The 26,871-nt window shown below is 40.6% G+C and overlaps 1 protein-coding gene across 9 annotated transcripts in view; it reads left to right on the top strand.

Moving 5' to 3' along the window:
• Positions 1–26,871, top strand: part of TEX14 (testis expressed 14, intercellular bridge forming factor) — a 739,191-nt gene that overhangs the window by 699,310 nt on the left and 13,010 nt on the right. For all 9 annotated transcript variants that reach the window (XM_063953897.1, XM_063953895.1, XM_063953894.1 and 6 more), the window contains 2 exons: positions 5,489–5,539; positions 9,479–9,556. In XM_063953897.1, the coding sequence (XP_063809967.1) occupies positions 5,489–5,539; positions 9,479–9,556 (129 nt within the window). The remainder of the gene's footprint in view (positions 1–5,488; positions 5,540–9,478; positions 9,557–26,871) is intronic.

Here is a 26,871-nt window from a genome sequence, read left to right as displayed (position 1 = left end):
TTACCAGAGTTTGTTGAGAACTGGTGTGAAGCAGCTCTCAAACAGGCGTGTTGGTTAGTAGTCACCAGATAGTGCCCCCGGGTGAACAGTCTGGGATGGCCCTCGGGCAGAGAGTACCGCAGTTCAATCCTTAACCGGAACTTGGGGATCCAAATAATCAGCCAACGCGTTTCGACCCAAATGCTCTGGGTCTTTCTCAAGGCAGTGTGAAAGTCCTTCTGTCCAAAACCACTTATATACCCCACATAACCACTCCTCTTCCTTTATCTATTAACTATCTATAATTCAATCAGGAGCCTCCATTTTCACTTTACTATTCATTTAGTGGAAGATCCTAATGTCAATCATTTATACTACACAGCCAGTGGTTGGCCCGATCCGGAAGTGCGTCACGTATCTCCCGGCCCGCGGGTCCTCCCCTGTGTTAACTTTGTTACCTTGGTAACACACCCTACGTCACACCGGAAGTCGTCGCCGAAGGTCCGTCTGTAAACCCCTCACGTCTGCGCCTTCTCCCTGACAACCATCCCGGCGTCAATGAGAGCGGTCGCTGAGGGTCCGCCAGCGTCGTTCCCACGGTAACTCCATTCTCATAGTGACCTCGGGTGCGTCTCCACTTGTGGTTGGTCCCCGCGCGTCCAGAGTCCGTCACGTCCGTCCTGCCATATTCCTCTGGCCCTGACTCCTACACGCTCCAGTGTAACCATGGTGATTCTCCCATATAAACACAAAATTAGCCAGATCATATCTCCATATTTTATTAAAAGATCCTCCAATGACCTACAAGATAATCAAAAGGAGGGTGATGTAAACTCAATAGAAACATAATAAAATAAAAGCACATATCCTGTATCAGTGCCCAATTTAAATATATATATATATATATGTGCAAAATTACCTACTGAAAAAATATGTATATACATGTTAAGTGAGTTATATGAATAAATAAATCTTGCATAAAAAGGAGATTTCTATAAAAACCACTTGGGTGCAGCATAAAACATCCTATAAAAAACATTTTAATTCAAAATCCTTATTTATACCTTGCGGATGAAGTGTATTAAAATCAAAGATAAATTTCATCTCACATTTGGCCAAGAGGGAAGCACTATCTTTTTGGCGGGGATTACATCTTATCAATTTTATCCCAGCAAACCTAACAATACTTGAAACGGAACAGTTATGAACTAATTTGAAGTGGTTAGAGAGAGCATGGGTCTCTAACCCTTTTTTTATTTTCCGACAGTGCTCCCCTATCCGTATTTTTAAGGCTGTAGAGGTACGTCCTATATAAAAAAGATGGCATGAACATTCTATAAAGTATATAACATTACTCATATTGCATGTAATGAAATCTTCCAATTTAAAAGTGTAACCATTTATACTGATGGTATCCAATTTTTTAGTGCCATCACTTTTTATTTCTCTGCACCCCATACATGAACCGCAACGGTGAAACCCTTTGGTGGCAATCCTGCCCTCACGTTTTTTTACAGGAAGATAACTTTTTACCAAAGAGTTTTTAAGGTTGGGGGCCTTTCTGTAAATAAAAATTGGACGTTCTGGAATCACCGCTTTTAGGATCTAATCTTTCCTCAAAATATTCCAATTCCTCCTGACAGATTTTTCTAAGACCTTATATTGGGAATTATACCCGTGATGAAGGCCCACTCATATCTCTTATTTTGGGATTTTCCCTTATTTTCTCCCTTTAGTAGGCATTCCCTATCCACTTTTTGGACCTCTTCCAAAGCTTTTTCTATTTTTTCCTCCTTATATCCATTCTTTATAAATCGTGTCTTTAGTTCATCCGCTTGTTCTTTGAAGGAGTCTTCACTTGTACAGTTCCTCAAGCGTTTGAATTGGCCCAATGGGATTGAATTAAGCCAATTTATATGGTGGCAACTATCATAACCTATAAATGTTCTCGAATCGGTCTGTTTTGTGAAGGTCCTAGTACAGATTTCCTGGTTTTCCACTGACACCGTGATATCTAAAAAGTGTACTGTATATTTATCAATTTTAAAAGTGAGGTCTATGTTCAGGGAGTTTGTGTTCAAATAAGAACAAAATTGATCTAAAATTTCCCTTTCTCCTTTCCATACGAAAAAAATATCGTCGATATATCGACGCCAGGACACCAGACTCGCTCCAAACGGGTTGTTATTCCCAAAAAATTCCGTTTCCCATTCTCCCATGAAAATGTTGGCGTAACTTGGGGCAAATCTGGTGCCCATGGCTGTGCCAATTTTCTGAATATAAAATTCTCCACCAAAGATAAAATAATTATTGTTCAATATGAATTTTATTATAGATGGTATAAAATTCATATTGAACAATAATTATTTTATCTTTGGTGGAGAATTTTATATTCAGAAAATTGGCACAGCCATGGGCACCAGATTCGCTCCAAGTTACGCCAACATTTTCATGGGAGAATGGGAAACGGAATTTGTTTGGAATAACAACCCATTTGGAGCGAGTCTGGTGTCCTGGCGTCGATATATCGACGATATTTTTTTCGTATGGAAAGGAGAAAGGGAAACTTTAGATCAATTTTGTTCTTATTTGAACACAAACTCCCTGTACATAGACCTCACTTTTAAAATTGATAAATATACAGTACACTTTTTAGATATCACGGTGTCAGTGGAAAACCAGGAAATCTGTACTAGGACCTTCTCAAAACAGACCGATTCGAGAACATGTATAGGTTATGATAGTTGCCACCATATAAATTGGCTTAATTCAATCCCATTGGGCCAATTCAAACGCTTGAGGAGGAACTGTACAAGTGAAGACTCCTTCAAAGAACAAGCGGATGAACTAAAGACACGATTTATAAAAAATGGATATAAGGAGGAAAAAATAGAAAAAGCTTTGGAAGAGGTCCAAAAAGTGGATAGGGAATGCCTACTAAAGGGAGACAATAAGGGAAAATCCCAAAATAAGAGATATGAGTGGGCCTTCATCACGGGGTATAATTCCCAATATAAGGTCTTAGAAAAATCTGTCAGGAGGAATTGGAATATTTTGAGGAAAGATCCGATCCTAAAAGGGGTGATTCCGGAACGTCCAATTTTTATTTACAGAAAGGCCCCCAACCTTAAAAACTCTTTGGTAAAAAGTTATCTTCCTGTAAAAAAACGTGAGGGCAGGATTGCCACCAAAGGGTTTCACCGTTGCGCTTCATGTATGGGGTGCAGAGAAATAAAAAGTGATGGCACTAAAAAATTGGATACCATCAGTATAAATGGTTACACTTTTAAATTGGAAGATTTCATTACATGCAATATGAGTAATGTTATATACTTTATAGAATGTTCATGCCATCTTTTTTATATAGGACGTACCTCTACAGCCTTAAAAATAAGGATAGGGGAGCACTGTCAGAACATAAAAAAAGGGTTAGAGACCCATGCTCTCTCTTACCACTTCAAATTAGTTCATAACTGTTCCGTTTCAAGTATTGTTAGGTTTGCTGGGATAAAATTGATAAGATGTAATCCCCGCCAAAAAGATAGTGCTTCCCTCTTGGCCAAATGTGAGATGAAATTTATCTTTGATTTTAATACACTTCATCCGCAAGGTATAAATAAGGATTTTGAATTAAAATGGTTTTTATAGGATGTTTTATGCTGCACCCAAGTGGTTTTTATAGAAATCTCCTTTTTATGCAAGATTTATTTATTCATATAACTCACTTAACATGTATATACATATTTTTTCAGTAGGTAATTTTGCACATATATATATATTTAAATTGGGCACTGATACAGGATATGTGCTTTTATTTTATTATGTTTCTATTGAGTTTACATCACCCTCCTTTTGATTATCTTGTAGGTCATTGGAGGATCTCTTAATAAAATATGGAGATATGACCTGGCTAATTTTGTGCTTATATGGGAGAATCACCATGGTTACACTGGAGCGTGTAGGAGTCAGGGCCAGAGGAATATGGCAGGACGGACGTGACGTGACGGACTCTGGATGCGCGGGGACCAACCACAAGTGGAGACGCACCCGAGGTCACTATGAGAATGGAGTTACCGTGGGAACGACGCTGGCGGACCCTCAGCGACCGCTCTCATTGACGCCGGGATGGTTGTCAGGGAGACAGCGCAGACGTGAGGGGTTTACAGATGGACCTTCGGCGACGACTTCCGGTGTGACGTAGGGTGTGTTACCAAGGTAACAAAGTTAACACAGGGGAGGACCCGCGAGCCGGGAGATACGTGACGCACTTCCGGATCGGGCCAACCACTGGCTGTGCAGTATAAATGATTGACATTAGGATCTTCCACTAAATGAATAGTAAAGTGAAAATGGAGGCTCCTGATTGAATTATAGATAGTTAATAGATGAAGGAAGAGGAGTGGTTATGTGGGGTATACAAGTGGTTTTGGACAGAAGAACTTTCACACTGCCTTGAGAAAGACCCAGAGCATTTGGGTAGAAACGCGTTGGCTGATTATTTGGATCCCCAAGTTCCGGTTAAGGATTGAACTGTGGTACTCTCTGCCCGAGGGCCATCCCAGACTGTTCACCCGGGGACACTATCTGGTGACTACTAACCAACATGCCTGTTTGAGAGCTGCTTCACACCAGTTCTCAACAAACTCTGGTAATTGTTCCGTTAGAACTACCTATAGCAGGACTTGGGGACTTTGTTTTAATTTGTTTCAAATTTGTTTTTAAAAATACTCGTTGTATGTGTATGTCAGTTTATTAAATTAATTGTACTACACATGATGTATTTTTTGGCTCTTTTCCCTATATGGTGAGAACTCATCTGTCAAAAGGAAATGAAGGTCTGAGGAGTTTCTCTACCACGAAAGGAATGTACTGGTATTTTGTGATTTATCCACACATATTATAGGCGCCTGTGAACTACATTTATCACAATTCTGTTTGTCATTACGTTGTTTCAAGGTGTTTTTGGAGGGACACCTTTTTGGTATTTGAGTTTCAGGCAGCCTTAGTGCGCAGTCCATCAATTTTCTCAATATTGTTTTGTATATAAGGTCTTGAGCTACATTAACATGTTTCTAAAATTATCATTACCAAGCACTCCTGAAAGTCATGTTACTCTGTAATTTTGGTTTTTGGGAGACCTACCTGCCTTCTAGGAGGGGATGTGATGAGCGGCTTTGGCTTACTACGGTTTTCTTATTGGCACAAAAACTTACCTTGCACCTATGGATCTCTCCATCACCACCTTTTGGGGTTTTGGGTAGTCTTCTGCAGAGCACAAGGTATGTAATTGACCAGCTGAAAAAGTGCCCAAATTGTCTCATCCAGTGGGGGTGAGCCTTAGTAGGAAAGTGGTTAAATGATTCTTTCACCTTAGTTATTTCAAGATTGCTGCCTAAATGTGTTGAAATTCATACAGTAAGCTACCAGTACTGCTCTGAAATCAAGTGTTGTAATTAACATGACTTAATATTTTATGAAATATAGTATTTATGAACACTTTTTGCTGTAGGTTCCACTGAAGATGCACTGTTAGAAAGTTATTGTTTACTGAATAAAACAGGTAAGCAGTGCACAATTAAATAACATTGATAGTTATGTAAACAAGCTATACAGTTGTTACTTTTAAGGGTCATACACGAGAGAAGATTTTGCCTCAATAAAGATAAATATTTCCCTTTGAAATGTCTCCAGCATCAGAATGAACAATATAGAACACACACACTGAACAATATAGTGAAAGATACCATTCAGGGACTTCACCCCTCCCATCCCTGAACATGCAGCCATGAAAGATATAGCTTAAATTGGACTGCATGTTCATCCACGGGAGCGCGCATCTTTATCATGCATACACACTGGACGATATGCACATCTTTATCGTGTATTTCGTCAACTTTTATCTTCTCGTGTGTATGACCCTTTAGTTCTGATTGTAAGATAATGTTTAGATAATGTTTTTTGCTTATTTATGGAATACTTAGAAATGTTGTTTTTGCATTCCTAGGAAACTAAGTTCTCTCCTGCAAATAATTTTTTTAGTTCTTTGCTTCTTTTTATTCCTCATTTCGCTCTGTAAATTATGTGTAATGGTTTTACATCTGGTTATGCGTTCTTGCAAGTCGAAGGACATAATGCAAATTTGGATTTCACATTAGACATTTTGTACTTGTGAAGTTCCTCCATTTCCCTGATTGGCCCTCACTAAGGTATAAACTAGGTTGGGAAAGTGAAGGTGCAGCAACACTATTAAAATTTTAGTTGTTTGGGAATGTAATTGCAAAACGTGTTTATCACCATCCCTTAATTGATACTAATAGAAAGGCTTTTTTGTGGCAGGAATATTTTTTGCACCCAGCAATCTGTAGCTGATGGTGCGGACTGTTAAATAAATGCTCTCTGGACCCAATTCTCTTATTGTAAACACAGGGCGGTTTTTGGCTACTTTCTAAGCGATCTGACTACATCGGTTAGAAATTAAGCACAAATTGCTCCGTGTGTATGCCCCATAGCGATAGTGATGCGCGGCCCCGCACGTCGCTGTCGCCGACTCAGATAATTCAAGCATGCAGGCAAGATTTAGTTAGATTGCCTAGCATGTGCATAGAGAACACTGGTTAGCACAGATCGCTCAGCACACATTGCTGTGTGTATAGCAGTGTATAGCGATGTGGGCTGAGTGATCTGTGCTAACCTAGATCGCTTAGCACACAAGTTGCCCGTGTATATGGGGCATTAGTTATGGAGGAAGTGGGAAATGAGCTTTCTACTGTAAATTAAAACCTGAGATAGAAATATTCACTAATACCATCAAAATATGAGATGGTGGGACAGTTTGCAAACACAGCAGCTACAACAGTGGTATTTAAAAAATGCAATTTGGAAACATTGCAACATTGCATTGCATCATCAGTGCATAATTACTAAATGAGTGAAAACAGTAACCCACAAATGCAAAGATTTACTAGAGCCTCACATACCAAACAATATTGTAAAATGGATACCTGTTCCTCATTCAGAGTCCCTGGAAAAGTTGCCCTTTTTTAGGGATGACTACCAGGACCCAGGTAGATTAAGGGTCCTAAGAGAGCCAGGCTGAGGAGAGGAGAAGACACACAAAAAAAAAAAAAAATTGAATGCAAATAAACATTTCATCTTTAAATATTCTCATATACCCTCTCTCTGGTGAAATCCATTGCTTAATAAAATATTATCTTTTGTTCCTTTGGATATACACTGTCCCTTGCAGTGTGCATCAATCACTTTAAAATGTAGAGACAACATTGTATCAGAGAATTTTGCTAATAAGCAAGAGATCTCATAAACTCAGATTCAATCTAGTTTGAAGAACAAACTACATTTGAATCTCTCATTTAACTCCAGTATTAACACTTACCTAAGAAGCCAGACAAGAAGAAATATTCTGACAATCTGAGTCCAGCTAAAAGGTGGGCACTGAGATCTTTGCAAAATGATGCCAATCTATTTATATGTCACGCTGGTAAAGATGGAGCTATTGTGCTTCAGGTCTTTAGTGATTACGATAAAAATACAAATATGTCTTTTTATAGCTGTGGGTTCAAATGTTGCACCAACTAATGCTAATGTATTTATGCAGTTTTATAAACGGACAAACCTCTTCCATAATTTTGGTGAAAATATTTTCAATTTCAAATGGTACAGTATATTGATGATACTTTCCTTATTTGGTTGGGTACTGAGGAGTTTCAGGTTAAAAATGATTGGAATGCTAAATCAGTTAGCTGCTCCTGAAAGATACCAAGAGTAATCTTCTGTCAGATTTAGTAGTTTAGTAAGCTGATTTACTAGTTCCTGCAGTGTTTCGCAAAGGTTCAAAACTGGCAAAAACACTCTTTAGAAAGATCACAGATCATAACACCCTACTACAGATGTGTCCTCATACATTATTCTATTGTCTGGGTAAAAAGACGCCAATTGCTAGAAGAGTCGCACAGGATCTGGCGGCTCACTCGTGCCAGGCGTCTCACATCACATGATGTATTGAGGCTAGTTGTATGAGAACACATCTGAACATGCAAGTCATCATCTTGAAAATTGTAAATCTTGAATTCCTAAGGGTCCTTGTAAATACTTTTGAAACAGAACTGGCCACCTTACAGTTAGAAGAAGTGAAGAGGCGGTTTTTGCAGAGGGGTTAATCTCAAAATGCTGTAATTTCCATGGCTAAGTAAGGAGTGCAAGGAACACTAATCAGGACTTGGAACTGCAGAGACAGTAAATTGCAAAATTGTATTATTTTAACCAGAATGTATAGTACAAGAAATCCATCAGCAATTGTCAAATTAGAGAAAACTCTGCCATTACAGTCAAATAAACCACTTGTGTCCTTACGAAAAGCCCCATACCTGAAACAGCTATTACTGAGACCCACCCTATGGACACAGCCTAATAAACCCAAAGAAACTAGACATGGCTGCTTTCGATACATTCTGTCGCAGCACGAACACTAGCAGTGCCTTTAAACATCCCCATAAAGGCAACAAAATCGTTATCAAATACATGCAGTATGCCAGTGATTTTATAATTTATATGTTGACATATCCGTGTGCCTTAATGTACGTTGGCCTCTCTACTAAGCCCTTATGCGAGAGGATAGCCAATCATTGCTCATCTGCATGACAGGCTTTTACCACTGGTATTACCAACAGGTCAGTGGCCAAGCATTTCTTCAATAAAGAACACTCATTGTCAGCTGTGCACTGCATGATAATTGACTGGTACTGTAGTCATCACTTGAAAGATGAGATAATAAAGAATGTGCACAAAAATGGAGAGAATCTAGGTAGGCTTTTGATCTTGACACAGTGTCACTTAAGGGGTTTAAACTGGCATGGTCAGATCACATGTGGCCACCCTACCCCACTGTGTCCCCCAGTTTTTGACGGTTCTGCAGATATGCATAATATAATATTTAAAAAAAACACTTTTTAAACTACAGAATATTAAATTAAAACAAACTATGTTATAAACTGTTTTGAAGGGGAAAAAATTGTCAGTTAATTGGTTAAATGAATACAACTTCTTTAATATTTTTCTCCAATAGTTATATTTGCACATAATTACAACTTTAAGCCATGTGTTTTCACATTTAAAAAAAGTGCACCTATCCATTTGTTATCTTTAGCAGATTATTTCTAATATTCATTTAAATTGATATAAATTTGCATACACAAACGCTTCAGAAGAAAGTCGGCATCCAGGCACTTGTATGCAAAATTAGATGTGAGAAGTCAGTTTATGTGATTCAACGTTATTAATTGAAAACTTTCATATCCGGGATCCCTAATGAAAATTTTAAAATACAAATGGAGTTATTGAATAGAATCACATTAGCGTACTTTTAGCTACTACTTTTCTGTACAAGTTCTAGGAATGCTTGTACTTGAGAGTAGTTTACATACAGTATATATTTACACACAATGTATCACAATAAATGAAACTATATTTTATTTTTTAACAGATTGCGAATGCCGAAGTATGGAGATTACATCTCTGACTAATGTGACTGAAGCAGATAGCAAGTGTGATCATTCAAGAAGTATGTCTTAGCATGTCACATTTTACTGTATTTTGGGAAAGTGCAATACCTGTAGCCAGTCCTGAGCAGTTGCATACAAACAATTGTAACTCTCATTCTCACCTGAAGTCTAGCTTCTGTACGTATTAATGATACATATGCTCATATAATCATTTGGGAAGACAATAATTTTCCTTTAGCATTTACTGTCACATTGTGAATACCTGCAATAATAAATTATGCATTGCTTCTCCATTAAGGAATTTTAATTTGGAAGCATTAAATAGGAGTACAAGCAGCTGTTAATATATGGCTAAGTCAAAATAAATATTGAACTTTTAATTAACTAAACAAACTGAAATAGGAGACATGTCAAGCAGCAAAATCTTTCCTGATTCCTTTAAAGGAGAATAACAAAAGCAGTATCATTTAAAATTGTATAATATTTTTGCACTATACTTTGATTACAAATATTAGTTTGATACAGTCTTTACTTACGTCTATCTACAGGTCTATCTATTCTAAAAGGTCTGTCCCCTCTCCAACTTGCACTCGCAGTTGAAGCCAACTGCTAGGGAGATTGGACAGATCAAAAGATGTGTCCTCATACTGTACATCTTTGTACATTGTTCAGCTACAGTCGTGCCGAACAGCCTCTTTCTGCGTGCCAGGTCCTGTAAGACTGCTATTATTTAGCCATCTTTTTTTCTGAAAATGCGCAATGTGATTAGGACGCACCACGAGACTGTGCTGATTAATTAATGTCACACATATAGTCTATCTGTGTGCGACTGAGTTTCTGGTGGGCGTCCAAATAGACACGGTTAATTACCACGGCTGAGGGGGGGTATCCAATTACAGGTTAAGATACATCGGGCGTGAGAAACTGACCAGTTTGGATAGCCTGTAAACATATCTACCTAAGACACACAGGTTTCACTGAAGCTGTTTGTTTTTCGGAAGATAATGTATTTTTTTACAAGTGACCAAATTGGACAGCCTGTAAAAAAACAAAAACAAACAGGTGAAACATTGGTAAAAATCGTGAAAAAACTAATGTTTATCTTCACCTTTAATTGGATACCTCGCTCTGAATCAATATATGAAGTGCTACAGTTCAATGTAGCAGCCTCAGCTTTTTTCCAATATAAGTTCCATTGTTCTCTGTATACAGACTCAGTCAACGTACAAGTGTCGAATAGCAAATTAGTCAGCACACTCTCCTGGTGCATCCTAGTTGAAGTGCATTGCAACTAAGAAAAATTTCCTGTATAAAAAAAAAAAAAAAAAGACGCCGGATGCTAGCAGAGTTGCACAAAACCTGGTGCTTCGCTCACACCAGGCATCTCCTGCTGCGTGGCGTATTAATGATGGATGTATGAGGACGGATCTGCAGCTGAAGAGGAGGAAGACCTGCAGGGACCAGGTTTTTTATTTCAAGTTCCTTTGAAAACTTTATCTGAACATAGAGAAATTGGACACTTGTCTAAGGTAGTACTGTTCAGAAGACAGTATAGAAATAGATTGTCATTTTAGCTAGAATGGTCCTGTCATCCTGTCATTATTGTGTCATTGTACTATACTGTGTATTTTCATAATATTATTATTATTATTATTATTATACAGTAGTACTAGTTTATTGGATTCGGTATGTGCCTGGTCACCTCAGCCTCCCACGGGTGATCCGCCCTATCCTGCCTTCCTCTTTATCTGCCCCTTCTCTTCTGTCCCCCCACCCCAGCGCTCAATCACAACTGTGTCTCTGGGTGTACACATTGAGTGACACATGCACTGTGCAAATGTTAAGATATACTTAAATGCATGACTGTTTGCATGAATATCGGCATTGAGTGCGAGTAAGAATCAGGCCATATAAGCAAACTAAGATGAGTGTACAGTTCCAGAGCATGAACAGTGTGAATACACACAAGATAAATGCTCCACAAAACATGTTTCATTTAACTCTACTGCAGGCTTAAAGTCTCATAGTAAAAATATGTTTGAATCTTCTTTCTCCTTTATCTTGTAGCTATTCTCAATTAATTCAGGGCTTGGTACAACCTGTTCTGAAACATTACCTCAAAATTTAAATATCAGCAATTCAACTGCAGGTGGATTATTTATTTATTTATTTTAATCATCCATAGCTGTAGGATAACAATATAGCCACAATACATAACATAAAAGAAAATCTGTGGAGTTACAAAATGTAGTAAACAAAAAGATTTCAATAAACTATAACGGATAGAATAAGAAGAGAAAAAAAAAATCTAGGATGAGTGGGTGAAAGTGGCGTGGAAGTTTTGGAACATCAGGCAGCGGGGTCATGAACAGGTGGATTATTTTTATTGTTACATTATTTATTAACAGTTTCTTATATAGCGCACATTGCGCTTTACAATTGGAAACAGTAATAGAACAAAACCGTGTAATAACAGATAAACATAGAGGTAGGAAGGCCCTGCTCACAAGCTTACAATCTATAGGGAACTTGGCATTGATACACAAGCATATGTGCTATCTATTGCATAATGGTCCGCCAGACTGCTGGGCTGTATGATGTATTCACACAGCAATGTTGGCCTGGGGTCAAGAGGATGTAAAAGTGAAGAAAGAGAAGAAAAATGTGAGAATATGTGTGGATTGAAATAGGAGATAGAAAAGCTTATGATGGTTATGTGGGTGGTTCGGGAATTTGATGAGCTTGCCTGAAGAGGTTAGCTTCCAGAGAATTTAAGGCTTGGACGAGAGTCTTTTTGTTTTTTTTAGAATTTTTTATTGATTCTGAAGCATGTCAAAAAGAGGTGTAGATAATAGGGTCGACCACACTTAAATCAACAGTCATTAGGTCGACCATTATTGGTCGACAGTGACTAGGTAGACACCTGAAATAGGTTGACACGATCCTTAGGTCGACATGGAAAAGGGTCGACATGAGTTTTTTAAAAAATGGTGTCGTTTTCTTTGTAAAAAATTGGTGTCGTTTTCTTTGTAAAGTGACCGGGAACCCCAATTAGTGCACAGTGTCCCCTCGCATGGCTCACTTCACTCGCCATGCTTTGGGCAAGGTGCCTTGCACAGGTTACTATTCCCAATTGTAGTCCACGTGGATCGTAAAGTATGAAAAAGTTCAAAAACTTTAAAAAATGTGAAAAACTCATGTTGACTTTTTTCCATGTCAGCCTAGTACATGTCGACCTAGTGACCAAGTCGACCTATAGACCATGTCGAACTAATTCATGTCAATCAATAGTGGTCGACCTAATGACTGTGACAATGAGTACGATCAATAATAATGAATCATCAAACAAAACGTCTGTAAAGAGCAAACATAAGACACATCAGCAATAAATGAAAAATTGAAGATATGCTGTGTGAAGCAAGAGGATATCACATTAAGAAATAGGGGGATCATTATCTACAAGCCTCATTAATGAGATACACTGAGTGAGCAATTGTTGTGTCTCTGTAGAAAGCACGGTTATGTAACTTTGCCAAACCTCAAAAAATGTGGCTACTCTGGATTCCTTAGCCAAGGAATCCTCCAACCAGTCCATTTGGAATAGGTAAAATATTTTTTACTGAAAAAGGGGGCACTTCAGGTGGAATCCAGACCAATAAAAAATAGTTTTTTTAGCCGCTGAACTCCGCACCAGTAAAAGCTTACGACATCCATGTGACACCCGTAGCAAAATTGCTGCATGGTTGTAATATGTGATGTAAGGAAAATTAATTCCTCCTTGAATTTAGTCTATTGAAATCCAAATAGGCCTATTGTGTGACGTTTGCAAAAAGTGTACTAAATTAAGCTTTTTAGTGTCTTCCATCGTGAGCAATAAAGGCAGCGATTGAAGTAAATAAATCAATCTTGGGAGTGCTATAATTTTGCGTAAGTTGGCCCTACCCAAATAAGAGCTGGAGATGATGCCACCCATCCAGATCCCTAACCAAAGCCATGATAGCTCTAGATATGCTCATATGAAAAAGAGAAGAGGTTTTTTTTTTAGTAATTTGCATGTCTAAATACGTAAAATTCCATCTAGCCCAGGTAAATGCCATGCCCAGGTAGCATGCCAGTATGGGCCATAATATAAAGCAACAGTCTTTTCCGCATTTACATGAAGTCCTGAAATATCTCCAAAGTCCTGAAGTAAGGACATCAAATGCGGTATGGAGGTGGTGGGCTGAAACAAGTAAAACAACACATCCTTGAACCCACTCATGTATCTTGAATGTTGGAAGCTTGTTGGATTAATCAAAGAATTGGGTTCACGGGTAAGGTAAAAAGGAGAGGGTACAAGGGACATCCCTGACAGGTACCCCTAGACATACTCACCTCACCCACCCCTTCTTCACAGCCCATTCCAACATGTCCAATTTTTCAATAACATTGAGATCTGGCAAATTGGAGGGCCACGTCAGATGTGGCAAGTCAGTCTGGTACTCTGCAAATCAATCCTGCTCAATCCTAATGTGATGGACAGTACAGTTATCATCCTGAAACAGTGGATCCACAAGATGGTCTTAGTCTTTAAAAAAACTGGACAAATGTCAAAACTGCATGATCCTACTTTGTCACATAGTCCACCGCTTTCATGTAATCGGACACCTTGACCAAGGGTTCAGCTCCAGCATTCTAAATACACACCCAGAACATGACACTTCCATCTTCTTTCTGCACAGCTCGTTGGTCACATTCAGGTTTGAACGCATCCACAGCCCTCTTCATGACTCTAAAGGGGCCTTCATTGGAATATATAAATAAAATCTAGTTACATCAGACCATATGAATACAGTTCAATGGTCTATTGACCATGATTTTTGGCCCATGTCAGAATCTGTTTATTTTGGATGGTTGTTAACCTGGGATGCATCTAGGCTATACGACTTATAATTCGTAACCCATGCTGTTTATGCTAAAGTGTTTATTTTGATACAAAAAAAATTGAACAAAATAAAAAAACAAAAGAATAATGCTTCTGAATCCATCACAATCTTAATTTTCCTTTCAAACAAAATGGAGGTATCTCCCGAAGGACAGTATAGGTAGGTGTCCCACAAAGTAACAAAATTGGAACTGTAAGTATTAACACAAAGAAATACCAGCATAATGACCCATGCCAGTAGCCATCTGACAGCAGTGAAGTTGGGATCATTCTAGGTCTCAATGTATCAAACAGCATAAAGCCTAACTATTCAAAACATCTAACAGTAAGTGATTAAGGATCAGAAGGGTGGTTAGGTGACCACAATAGGGGGCGATCATGTGAGTATGACCATCAGTGTCGACTCAAAGCCTGGCTGGGGAGAGGATGGCAAATCTGAGATTATTTTCTACTAAATGACGACAAACTGGAGAAAATGCCTTCCTTTTTGTTCCACTGATGCAGAGAAATCTGAAAGATCAGGATACGTTGATCTTTCACAGTCAGCTGAGGGCATTTTCTAGAAGCCGATAAAATCTTCTCCTTCACCGTAAAATCCAAGAATATTGCTATGATGGGGTGGTGATGATCTCCATTCTCCTCCCTCTTGGGACCTAAACTGTGCACTTGTTCGATATGAGGTAGGGATGCTTCTTCAGGAAGGTTCAAGTGTTGGCCTTTTCTGGATTCAGGGATACCAATAAAGTGCAAATTGTTTGTCTGGTTCCTGTTTTCCAGGTCATCAAGTTTATGGGATATCAGATTATGGGATCGAGTTTGAGTTTCAATTGTGGCTTATAGTGAATATATAGTATCTTCAGCATCACTCAGTCACTATTCCAGAGATTCGAGAGGTGTTAGAGTAAACTTTGGTCATGGCCACATCTAGTAAAGCTTGCATGGCCTCAACTTTTTGTTGATCTGAGGCATGAAGGCCCTGGTCATCATCTCTACCATATCTTAAAAATAGGTTGGAGCCACAAAGCCCGCTGTGTTGGAGAAGTTGGAAGCCCCTTTGTAGGATGTGTTCTTGTTGACAGCTGATTGATTCCTAACCATTTTTGACGGGAGTAGCTTGTGGATGGTCACTGGACTGGGATAGTCTGTAGAGAAACTTGTCCATTCCTCATTGGCCGACCAAATAAAAAATAATAATAATAATGCAGTCACCTAAAGAAAATTGTGAAAAGCTAGAATTTAACTACATGAAAATGTGGCATGTAAATGAAACCTAAAATGAACCTGCACATGCACCATGCACAACTACTCACATTAGCATAACATACACAGATTATTATACCGGAAAAGAAAAAGAAAAGTAATTAAAGTGACTTGTATTGTGGATTATTATAGGCTATCTCTAAAGCTTGGGTAAATACTATGGCCACAAAAATGTATGCATCAGTACGTGAAAGGTACGGCAGTAAATAAAATCACAAGGACAAGCTGTATCACTAAGTGAGTTATTTAAGTAATATACTGTAGATATATTCTCAAAGAGAAAGGTATATATAATTATAACCCTGTGCGAGTTAACCTAAGGAAGACCACAAAATGGTGGTGTATCCCCACTGGAAAATATAATTACCATACAAAACTGGTATGTCAGCTAAGACAACCAGTCAAATGAGGACCGGTGTATCAATGAGTGCAATTGTAATATTAGAATCAAACAATAAATGAGTAAGCTGGGCAATGCTCAGTAAGTGGACTCTTAAGGGCTCCATACATTAGTGCGATATTGCACGTTTTCGTGCAATTGCGATGAGTTCCTGAGATGGATATCATAAAAAATGTCAAATTGCATGTACTTTGTGATTGCGCGCTTCCGTACGTCACCCATCGCAATTGCAGATCACACATGCTGCACGTGAGATTTATCTCAATTGCATGGAAATAGGTTTAACATTAGATTACCTGAGATAAATCACATGTAAAAATACACTGTATGAAATCGTAATTGCAGGTCTTCTGGGAAGCTCCCGGCCAGATTGCAGGAAAAGTGCATGGAAGTCATTGCTGAGATACATCTCCCTATTGTATGGGGCCCTTTACTTAAGCGGCTGAATGTAATTTAATTGAGTATATAATAATTGTATATGGCCACAAGATGGAAGTGTGACACCGCAGATGAATCCAACTGCAGTACCATACATAGGCGAAACTAGACATTTGGTAAAGGATGCAAAAACAAAGAAAGAAGGGTTTTTCTGTTGGATGCACAGGAACCACAATAATGGTTAAAATAAATATTCTTTATTGGATGTATATTAAAATTATGGGGACTGGTGAAATATTAAAATATAGTGTAATTAGAAGAATAAAGTGTGAAATAAAACTACAAGACTCTGATCAATGGTTAGCCAATGGGTCAGTGTCTCTGCAGTCATTGGTTTTAAATGAATATATTCATTTAAAATCAATGACTACAGAGACACATGCATGTTATCTGTGAGACACACAATCATACATTACCAGGAAAGTCCAGGAACAGGGCATTTTCTCCCTCATGGAGAGGGTCAGGTAGGCAAGTATGAACTGATATATGCTTGCAGCATGAAGGAGAACTAAACATTATACTCACAATTTGCTGTATAACCCACAGATAAATATTAGGACATTGGAATAAAGACACAAACACACACAGATCCTTGGCAAAATAGCCATTTATTTGGGATAATAATCACATTGGGTAACCATTGTAGTTTTATTTCACACTTTATTCTTCTAATCACACTGTATTTTAATATTTCACCAGTCCCCATAATTTTAATATATATCCAATAAAGAATAGTTATTTTAACCATTATTGTGGTTTCTGTGCATCCAACCGAAAAATGCTTCTTTCTTCTTTCTTTGTTTTTGCATTTAACTTGGGTCTAGGACCTTAAAGCGTTAGGATTGCACCTGCGAATAGAAATACATTTCCATAAAGGATTACAAAATGATATTAAATGTGAAGCAGTAGGAATCATTAGATATCTAGTAATATATGTAAAGAGAGCTTTAATAAACTGGTGCGGGATTTGTTCAAATTTGTATATATTTGGTAAAGGATCGTCTTCGTTGGGCCCCCACTCCCAAAAAGTCCTGTAAAGTGAATCATGAACGCGCACATACCATAAGGGGCGTGGTTACTGAAAATGGGGCATGTCATCATGACATGCCACCTGTTTCTCTTCACATTGGGAATAGTCTTTTCAATTCCAAATGCATCTTACCTATATTGTGGTTGATCACAATGTGGAACCTTTGGATAAATGTATCCTCTAAGGCAGATGGCGTCTTCAGTCGGTATTCACTATTCATGTAGGAGATTATATCGTCCGGAAGGTGCCTGTTTGTGTAGGAAAATTAACAAGTCAGCATCATACAACAACAGTTCAACCAGACTCACATCCTGCACCATGTCGTCTCCCAGTCACATCATCACCTACCCCCTGTGACGTCTCTCAGCACACCATCATCTCCCCCTGCATCGTGTCTCAGCACACCATCACCTACTTCCTGTGTCGTCTCTCAGCACACCATCGCCTACCCCCTGCGACATCTCTCAGCACATCATCAATTCCCCCTGCATCGTCTCTCAGCACACCATCACCTACCCCCTGTGTCATCTCTAAGCACACCATTACGTACCCCCTGCAACTTCTCTTAGCACATCATCACCTCCCCCTGTATCGTCTCTCAGCGCACCATCACCTACCCCGTATCGTCTCTCAGCACACCATCACCTACCCTGTTTCGTCTCTCAGTGCACCATCCCCTACCCCCTGCATCATCACTCTGCATACCATCACCTACCCCGTGTGGCGTCTCTCAGCACACCATCACCTACCCCCTGCGACATCTCTTAGTACACCACAACCTCCCCCTGTATCATCTCTCAGCACACCATCACATATCCCGTGTCGTCTCTCAGCACACCATCACCTACCCCCTGCGACATCTCTTAGTACACCATAACCTCCCCCTGTATCATCTCTCGGCACACCATCACATACCCCGTGTCGTCTCTCACCACACCATCACCTAACCCCTGCGACATCTCTTAGCACACCATCACCTCCCCCTGTACCCTGCATCATCACCTACGCCCTGTGTCGTCTCTTGGCACACCATCACCTACCCCCTGTGTCGTCTCTCAGCACACCATCATCTACCCCCTGTGTCGTCTCTCAGCACACCATCATCTACCCCCTGTGACATCTCTTAGCACACCATCACGTCCCACTGTATCGTCTCTCAGCACACCATCACATACCTCCTGTGTCGTCTCTCACCACACCATCACCTACCCCCTGTGTCGTCTCTCAGCACACCATCTTCTACCCCCCCCCGCATCTTCTCTCAGCACACCATCAACCTCCCCTGTATCGTCTCTCAGTGCACCGTCCCTTATCCCCTGCATCATCTCTCTGCATACCATCACCTACCCCCTGTGTCGTCTCTCAGCACACCATCACCTACCCCCTGCGACATCTCTCAGCTCACCATCACCTCCCCCTGTATCATCTCTCAGCACACCATCACCTACCCCCTGTGTCGTCTCTCAGCACACCATCACCTACCACCTGTGTTGTCTCTCACCACACCACCTACCCCCTGTGTCGTCTCTCAGCACACCATCACGTACCCCTGCATCTTCTCTCAGCACACCATCAACCTACCCTGTGTCGTCTCTCAGTGCAACATCCCCTACCCCCTGCATCATCTCTCTGCGTACCATCACCTATTCCCTGCGACATCTGTCAGCACACCATTACCTCCCCCTGTATCGTCTCTCAGCACACCATCACCTACCCCCTGTGTCGTCTCTCAGCATACCATCACCTACCACCTGTGTCGTCTCTCAGCACACTGTCACCTACCCCCTGCATCATCTCAGAACACCATCAACCTACCCTCTGTCGTCTCTCAGCACACCATCACCTACCCCCGCATCGTCTCTCAGCACACCATCACCTACTCCCTGTGTCGTCTCTCAGAACACCATCCCCTACCACCCACATCGTCTCTAAGCACACCATCACCTACCCCCTGCGACGTCTCTAGGCAAACCATAACCTCCCCATGTATCGTCTCTCAGCACACCATCACCTACCCCCTGTGTCGTGTCTCAGCACACCATTACCTACCCCCTGATTCGTCTCTCAGCACACCATCACCTTCCCCCTGCGACATCTCTCAGCACACCATCACCTACCACCTGTGTCGTCTCTCAGCACACCATCACCTACCCCCTGTTTCGTCTCTCAGCACACCACCAACCTACCCTGTGTCATCTCTCAGCACACCATCACCTACCCCCGCATCGTCTCTCAGCACACCATCACCTACTCCCTGTGTCATCTCTCAGAACACCATCTCCTACCCCCCACATCGTCTCAAAGCACAGCATCACCTACCGCCTGTAACATCTCAGCACACCATCACCTCCCCCTGTATTGTTTCTCAGCACACCATCACCTACCCCTTGTGTCGTCTCTCAGCACACCATCACTTACCCCCTGTGTCGTTTCTCAGCACACCATCACCTACCCCCTGCATTGTCTCTCAGCACACCATCACCTACCCCCTGCATTGTCTCTCAGCACACCATCACCTTCCCCTTGTGTTGCTCTCAGCGCACCATCACCTACCCCCCGTTTCGCTCTCAGCACACCATCACCTACCCCCTGTGTCGTCTCTCAGCACACCATCACTGAGACTTGAAGTTCAACAGGATAACAGTGCGGGCTAGCTCTGGCAGGCAGATAGCATGGGAACGGGAGAGGGTGGGACTCTTCTGCTCAGACGCTTTCCACCACAGACTGCCCACAGTCAGACACGCGGGCGGCCGCGGTAATTCAAGCAGGGCCTGCAGACAGCTCCAAGAGAGTCACACACATGGTCGGTCGTTCGTTGGCGGGTGTCAATCAAGGGCTCCACCTCAGAGCTGTGACGACCAGGCGGGTGACTGCGGAGGGCGGCGTGCAGTGTAACGTCATCACGTCACGCCGCAATCAAAAACAATTGGTTAATGACACGGGGGCAGAGCCGGGGAGCTGCAGCGCATGGAACATCCTCCTGGTCAGCAGATGCATTCGAGACCAGGAGGACACTAATTAAAACAAATAAATAAATTGGTTTAGGGCTAATGGGTGGTCCGGTGCACCCCCAGACCACCCCCTTGTTTTGCCTATGGTACCGAAAGAGCTGATTTGTTCGCCAAGACATATGGAATAGATTGAGAAAAGCAGAGGACTTACGACTTACGGTACTCCAACTGATAGAGGTAGCGAAAGGGAGGTGGATTCAGAGAAGCAAACACGGAAAGAGTGATTAGATAGCTAGTATGAGAACTAAGAAAAGGGTTGTGTCCGGAAGACCTGCGATTGTAATGTTTGTATGAGAAGAAAGTGGTCAACAGTGTTAAAAGCAGCAGTGAGATCTGGAAGAATAAGAAGTGAGTAATAACCTTTAAAATAGGAAGTGAGTAATAGCCTTTAGAATTAGTGGTGACCAGATCATTCACTACTTTAGTCAGTGCTGTCTCTGTGTAGTGTAGGGAACGAATGCCAGACTGAAACGGATCCAATAAGTAGTGCGAGTTAGGTGTGAGGCGAGTGTAGGCAAGTCTCTCAAGTAGCTTAGAGGGTCATAGGAGCTGATAGATGAGATGGTAGTATGAAAGAGACATAGGGCCAGAATTGTTTTTTTCAGACTGGGAGTAATCACTGCATGCTTGAACAGTTATGGAAAGATACCAGCAGAGAGAGAGAGGTTACAGATTTTAGTTAAGGTTGGGATGAGCACAAGATATAGAGCTTTACTGATTTGTGAGGATATAGGAGCAAGAGGAGACGTAGTAGAGTAGGAGGATGAGAAGAGTGTTAATACTTCATCTTCAGGTAGGGAATTTAGCAGATCACTGGCTGAGGAATTGGATCTTATCAATCTTGTCCTTGATGTAGGAAGCAAGATCTTTTGCATTGATAGTGGCTGGTGGGTTGGGAGAGGAAGGGTTAAGAAGTGATTTAAATGTATTGAAAAGTCGCTTGGGGTTAGGGGCTTGAGAGATTGGAAATATGTTTGGCAGTGTCCAGGGCATTACGATAGAAGTGGTAGATAGTCTTATATGTAAGGAAGTTGTTTGTTACAAGATTTACACCACTGACGTTCTATTTTACAGGAGAGTTTTTGTTGATGTCTTGTTAATTTACAGTGCCATGGGGGTAATTCTGAGTTGATCGCAGCAGCAAGTTTGTTAGCAATTGGGCAAAACCATGTGCACTGCAGGGGAGGCAGATATAACATGTGCAGAGAGAGTTAGATTTACATAGAAACATAGAAACATAGAATTTGTCGGCAGATAAGAACCACTTGGCCCATCTAGTCTGCCCCTTTTTTTTTTTTTATATATTATTTTTTTTTATCACTAACCTTATTTGATCCTTATTTCTTTGTAAGGATATCCTTATGTCTATCCCATGCATGTTTAAATTGCTCTACTGTCTTAGCCTCTACCACCTCTGATGGGAGGCTATTCCACTTGTCCACTACCCTTTCTGTGAAATAATTTTTCCGCAAATTTCCCCTGAACCTCCCCCCCTCCAGTCTCAGTGCATGTCCTCGTGTCCTATTGCTTCTCTTCATTTGGAGAATGTTTCCCTCCTGGACTTTGTTAAAACCCTTCATATATTTGAAAGTTTCTATCATGTCGCCCCTTTCTCTTCTCTGCTCCAAACTATACATATTGAGATTTCTTAGTCTTTCTGGGTATGTTTTGTGATGTAGGCCATGCACCATTTTAGTTGCCCTCCTTTGTACAGTTTCTAATGTATTAATATCCTTTTGAAGATATGGCCTCCAGAACTGAATACAGTATTCTAGATGAGGCCGTACCAATGACCTATACAGTGGCATTATTACTTCTTTCTTTCTGCTGCTGATTCCTCTCCCAATGCAGCCAAGCATCTGACTAGCCTTCCTCATTGCCTTGTTACATTGCTTACCTGCCTTTAAGTCATCTGAAATAGTGACTCCTAGATCCCTTTCCTCCTCAGTAGTTTCCAGTATAGTGCCATTAATACTGTATTTAGCTTTAGGATTTTTGAGACCCAAGTGCATGATTTTGCATTTTTTGGCATTAAACTGTAATTGCCAGACTCTTGACCATTCCTCTAGTCTACCTAGATCCTCAATCATTTGTTTTACCCCACCTGGTGTGTCTACCCTGTTGCATACCTTTGTGTCATCTGCAAAAAGGCATACTTTCCCTTTAATCCCATTTGCAATGTCACCAATAAAGATATTGAAAAGCACTGGTCCAAGTACAGATCCCTGGGGTACTCCACTGGTAACATTTCCCTCCTGTGAATGCACTCCATTTACCACAACTCTCTGTTTTCTATCCTTCAACCAAGATCTTATCCATTCAATAATCCTAATATCCAATCCCAAACTTTCAAGTTTATTTAGCAGTCTGCGATGTGGAACTGTGTCAAAAGCCTTACTAAAGTCAAGATAAGCTATATCCATGGCTCCACCTTTATCCATCACTTTAGTCACACAATCAAAAAAGTCAATAAGATTTGTTTGACATGATCTTCCCCCAGTGAATCCATGCTGTTTGGGATCCAGTAAATTGCCGGATTTGAGATGATCTACAACTCTTTCTTTTAAGAGTGTTTCCATCAATTTCCCTACTACTGATGTAAGACTCACTGGTCTGTAGTTGTTTGCCTCTTCCTTGCTTCCACTTTTGTGCAGTGGGACTACGTTTGCTCTTTTCCAGTCCCCTGGAATTTCTCCTGTAGCTAATGACTGGTTGAATAATTCTGTCAATGGTGCTACCAGCACCTCTTTAAGTTCTTTTAGTATCCTTGGATGTATCCCATCTGGCCCCATAGATTTGTCCACTTTCAGCTTTGAGAGTTCTGTTAGGACCTTCTCCTCTGTAAATGTACTTGTTTCATTTTCCTGAATATCCCTGCAACTTAACTGTGGCCCCTTCCCCTCTCTTTCAGTAGTAAATACTGAGCAAAAATAATCATTAAGATGATCTGCTATTAAATTGTCTCCCTCAACAAGATTCCCAGTGTCCGTCTTTAGTTTTATAATTCCGCCTTTTGGGTGGGTTATTTTGTTTCTGTGCAGGGTAAATACTGGCTGCTTTATTTTTACACTGCAAATTAGATTGCAGATTTAACACACCACACCCAAATCTAACTCTCTCTGCACATGTTAAATCTGCCTCTCCTGCAGTGCACATGGTTTTGCCCAACTGCTAACAAAAATCCTGCTGCGATCAACTTGGAATTACCCCCCATGGTTGACATCTAAGTCTACGTGGAGTGCGTGGGTAGCTGGAACCTCTTCATCAAGGGCTATTTCTAGAATCTGGTTCATGTATGATACAGCAGGAGAAGTGAATACAGAAATTGGTGAGAGTAGTCATTGCAAAGAGGTGGAAAGTTCTTGAAAATTAGTAGTGTTAATATTTCAACAGGTTTGAGGAGGATTGGAGGACTTCAGTGACATCGAGTTTAAAAACAGTGGGAGAGAATTCAGAAATTGAGCATATTCTGGTAAATACAAGATCAAGGTAGTGTCCCTCCTGATGAGTAGAGGAGTCAGTCCACTGGGAGAGGCAGAGAGAGGAGGTTAGAGTGAGTAATTTGGAGGCATAAAGATATAGTGGACTGTCAATTGAAATATTGAAATTGTCCATGATGATGGTGGGGATGTCAGAGGATAGGATATCCAGGGAGAGCCAGGCAGAAAAATCTTCCAGATATTTTTTGGTTTACCCAGGTGGGAGATAGCTGCCACATGCAGAAAGTATGAAAATCCTGATAAAATGTACTTCAAATGATGGGCAACACGGACGGTGTAATTGTTTGCAGACTGTCTAACAGCACTGGGGTTATGGGTTTGTTCCCGACCGTGGCCCTAACTGTGTGGAGTTTGTATATTCCCCCTATGCTTGCGTGGGTTTCCTCTGGGTACTCCATGTTCCTCCCACACTCCAAAAATATACTGGTAGGTTAATTGGCTCCCAACAAAATGTAACCCTAGAGTGAATGTGTGTGTGTGTACATATGGTAGGGAATAGACTGTAAGCTCCACTGGGGCAGGGACTGTTGTGAATGTCCAAATATTCTCTGTAAAGTGCTGCGGAATATGTGTGCGCTATATAAATAACTGGTAATAAAATAATAATACATTTTGTAAATATGAGTGATGGAATCAGTGCTAGAAATGTGTATGTAAAAATTGGGACAGTAATAGTCCATCCCCACCCCCTTTACTGTTGCCAGACCTTGAAGTGTGTGTGAAGTGGAGATCATCATGTGACAGTGCTGCAGGGGAGGCAGTGTCTGATTGTGTAAGCCATGTTTCTGTTATAGCCAGCAGATTGAGGTTGTTAGAGATGAAAAGGTCAGTTTCCGGACTATAGATCTACACTAAAAAAATCTACAGTCAATAGGTCTACCACTAATAGTAGACATGCGTTAGGTTGACAGGGTCAAAAGGTCAACATGTAAAAGGTAGACCGTTCAACAGGGTCAAAAGAGCGATATGACAATGGTCGACACAAATGATAGGCACAAGTTTTTTGTTTTTTCAACTGTTTCGTACTTTACCATCCATGTGGACTACGACTGGGAATAGTAACCTGTGCCGAGCGCAGCGTTAGCGGAGCGAGGCACCTTGCTCGAAGCATGGCAAGCCATGAGATGGTACACAGTACAGTAATGGGGCTTGTTTTTGGCAGAAAGGTGGCAAAATGCCACAAAAATGAGAAAAATTTGTATACTTTTTTGTGTCGACCATTTCCATGTTGACCCTGTCGACTATTCCTACTGCATACCTACTATATGTTGGCCTTTTGACCCTGTCGACCTAATGCATGTCTACCATTAGTGGTAGACCTTTTTAGTGTAGATCTAATAATCCACACCCGAAAAAGGTAATGGCGTGCATTTTAGTGATTTGGATGGTGATGTTTATGAGATCAGCTGGATTTATATATTTTTGCAAATCAGCTGAATGTGATTGGGGCAAGTGGTTGGAGCCTGGATTTAATGATATTTCAGCTAATAAAAGCAGGCGAGAGAGATAAATGTAGTTGTAAGAGGTTTGTGAATGTTTTTTTTTATGGTGACAGGTTGTGGATGTTACTGTCAATGTATAAAGATAAGTAAAAGTTCATAAGTGTTAAAAAGAGGGTAGTGGATAATTGAGGCGGCAATGTGTAAAGAGGGGTGAGTTGCATAGAGAGTGAAGGCTGTTATTGTTTTGAAGAAAATACCATGGAGTGATATGAAAAAAGCAGTTTGTGGTATATGGTGTGTTTGAGACAAAACTAAAGTCACATAGGCTTAGAGCAGTGGTTCCCAGCATCGGTCCTCAAGTACCCCCAACAGTTCATGTTTTCCAGGTCACCTAGCAGTTGAACAGGTGTATTTATTAATCACTGACACATTTTAAAAGACCCACAGGTGGAGCAAATTATTTAACTTGAAATCCTGTGAGGAGACCTGGAAAACATGAACTGTTGGGGGTACTTGAGGACCGAGGTTGGGAACCACTGGCTTAGACCATAATGAAGTTGCAATTGTTAAAGTGCAAAGTTCAAATACCTGATATTGTACAACTGTTCAAATTCAGTCACTTGTGGTGGGATGTAATTGAGTCCGAGGTTGCCGGAGGTAGGGGATGCCGGACAATCTCTGACTTTTCTTTAAATGGCAATCACTTTCAAGGCATGGTTTTGCCTTGTAAGTGATTGCAACTTTAAAAAACATCAGAGATAGGCATGCATCCCACACCTCAGCGATCTCGGACTCCATTACATCTCACAGATAGTGTTTGTTTGTTTGTTTGTTTGCTTGTTTGAACAGACAGCTGACCCTAGACTGCATTTACAGAAATACTATTGCTAATTAATACAGGTTACAAGGGAAGCAAATGTTTAGCTGATCAAAGGTGATACATTACACTGGGTTTGACAATAGCCCAGTATGCCTTCATTAACTAGTCCTCACTGACCAAAATGACAAACACAGGTATTTACAATTGTTAGCAAATCATAATATTGCAAATGTTTCTAGACAGAAATTGGTTGCTTAGTGATCCCAGAAAGAGTGTTTAAGTCCATCTTAGTTATCAAATTGTAATCAAATTTGTAATCTCCATACTTTGAATCTGCGCACTATGGGTATTCAGCCTCCTATACCCTAATAGGTATAGCTACAAACGTGTCTGTGTGTTCACTGATTGAGACCCAACCCCAATACCCAACGCCCACTAGTGTGGGTAGCAATGAAATCTAAAACAAACATATATTGAAAGGGGAAGATTTAATCACAGATTCAAAATAAAATATTGTCTTAAATCAAGATTAAGGCTGCTTATAAAAAT

This window comes from Pseudophryne corroboree, chromosome 2 (assembly GCF_028390025.1).
Source record: "Pseudophryne corroboree isolate aPseCor3 chromosome 2, aPseCor3.hap2, whole genome shotgun sequence".
In the NCBI taxonomy this organism is placed as follows: Eukaryota; Metazoa; Chordata; class Amphibia; order Anura; family Myobatrachidae; genus Pseudophryne; species Pseudophryne corroboree.
This window is presented reverse-complemented; position numbering and strand designations above follow the sequence as displayed.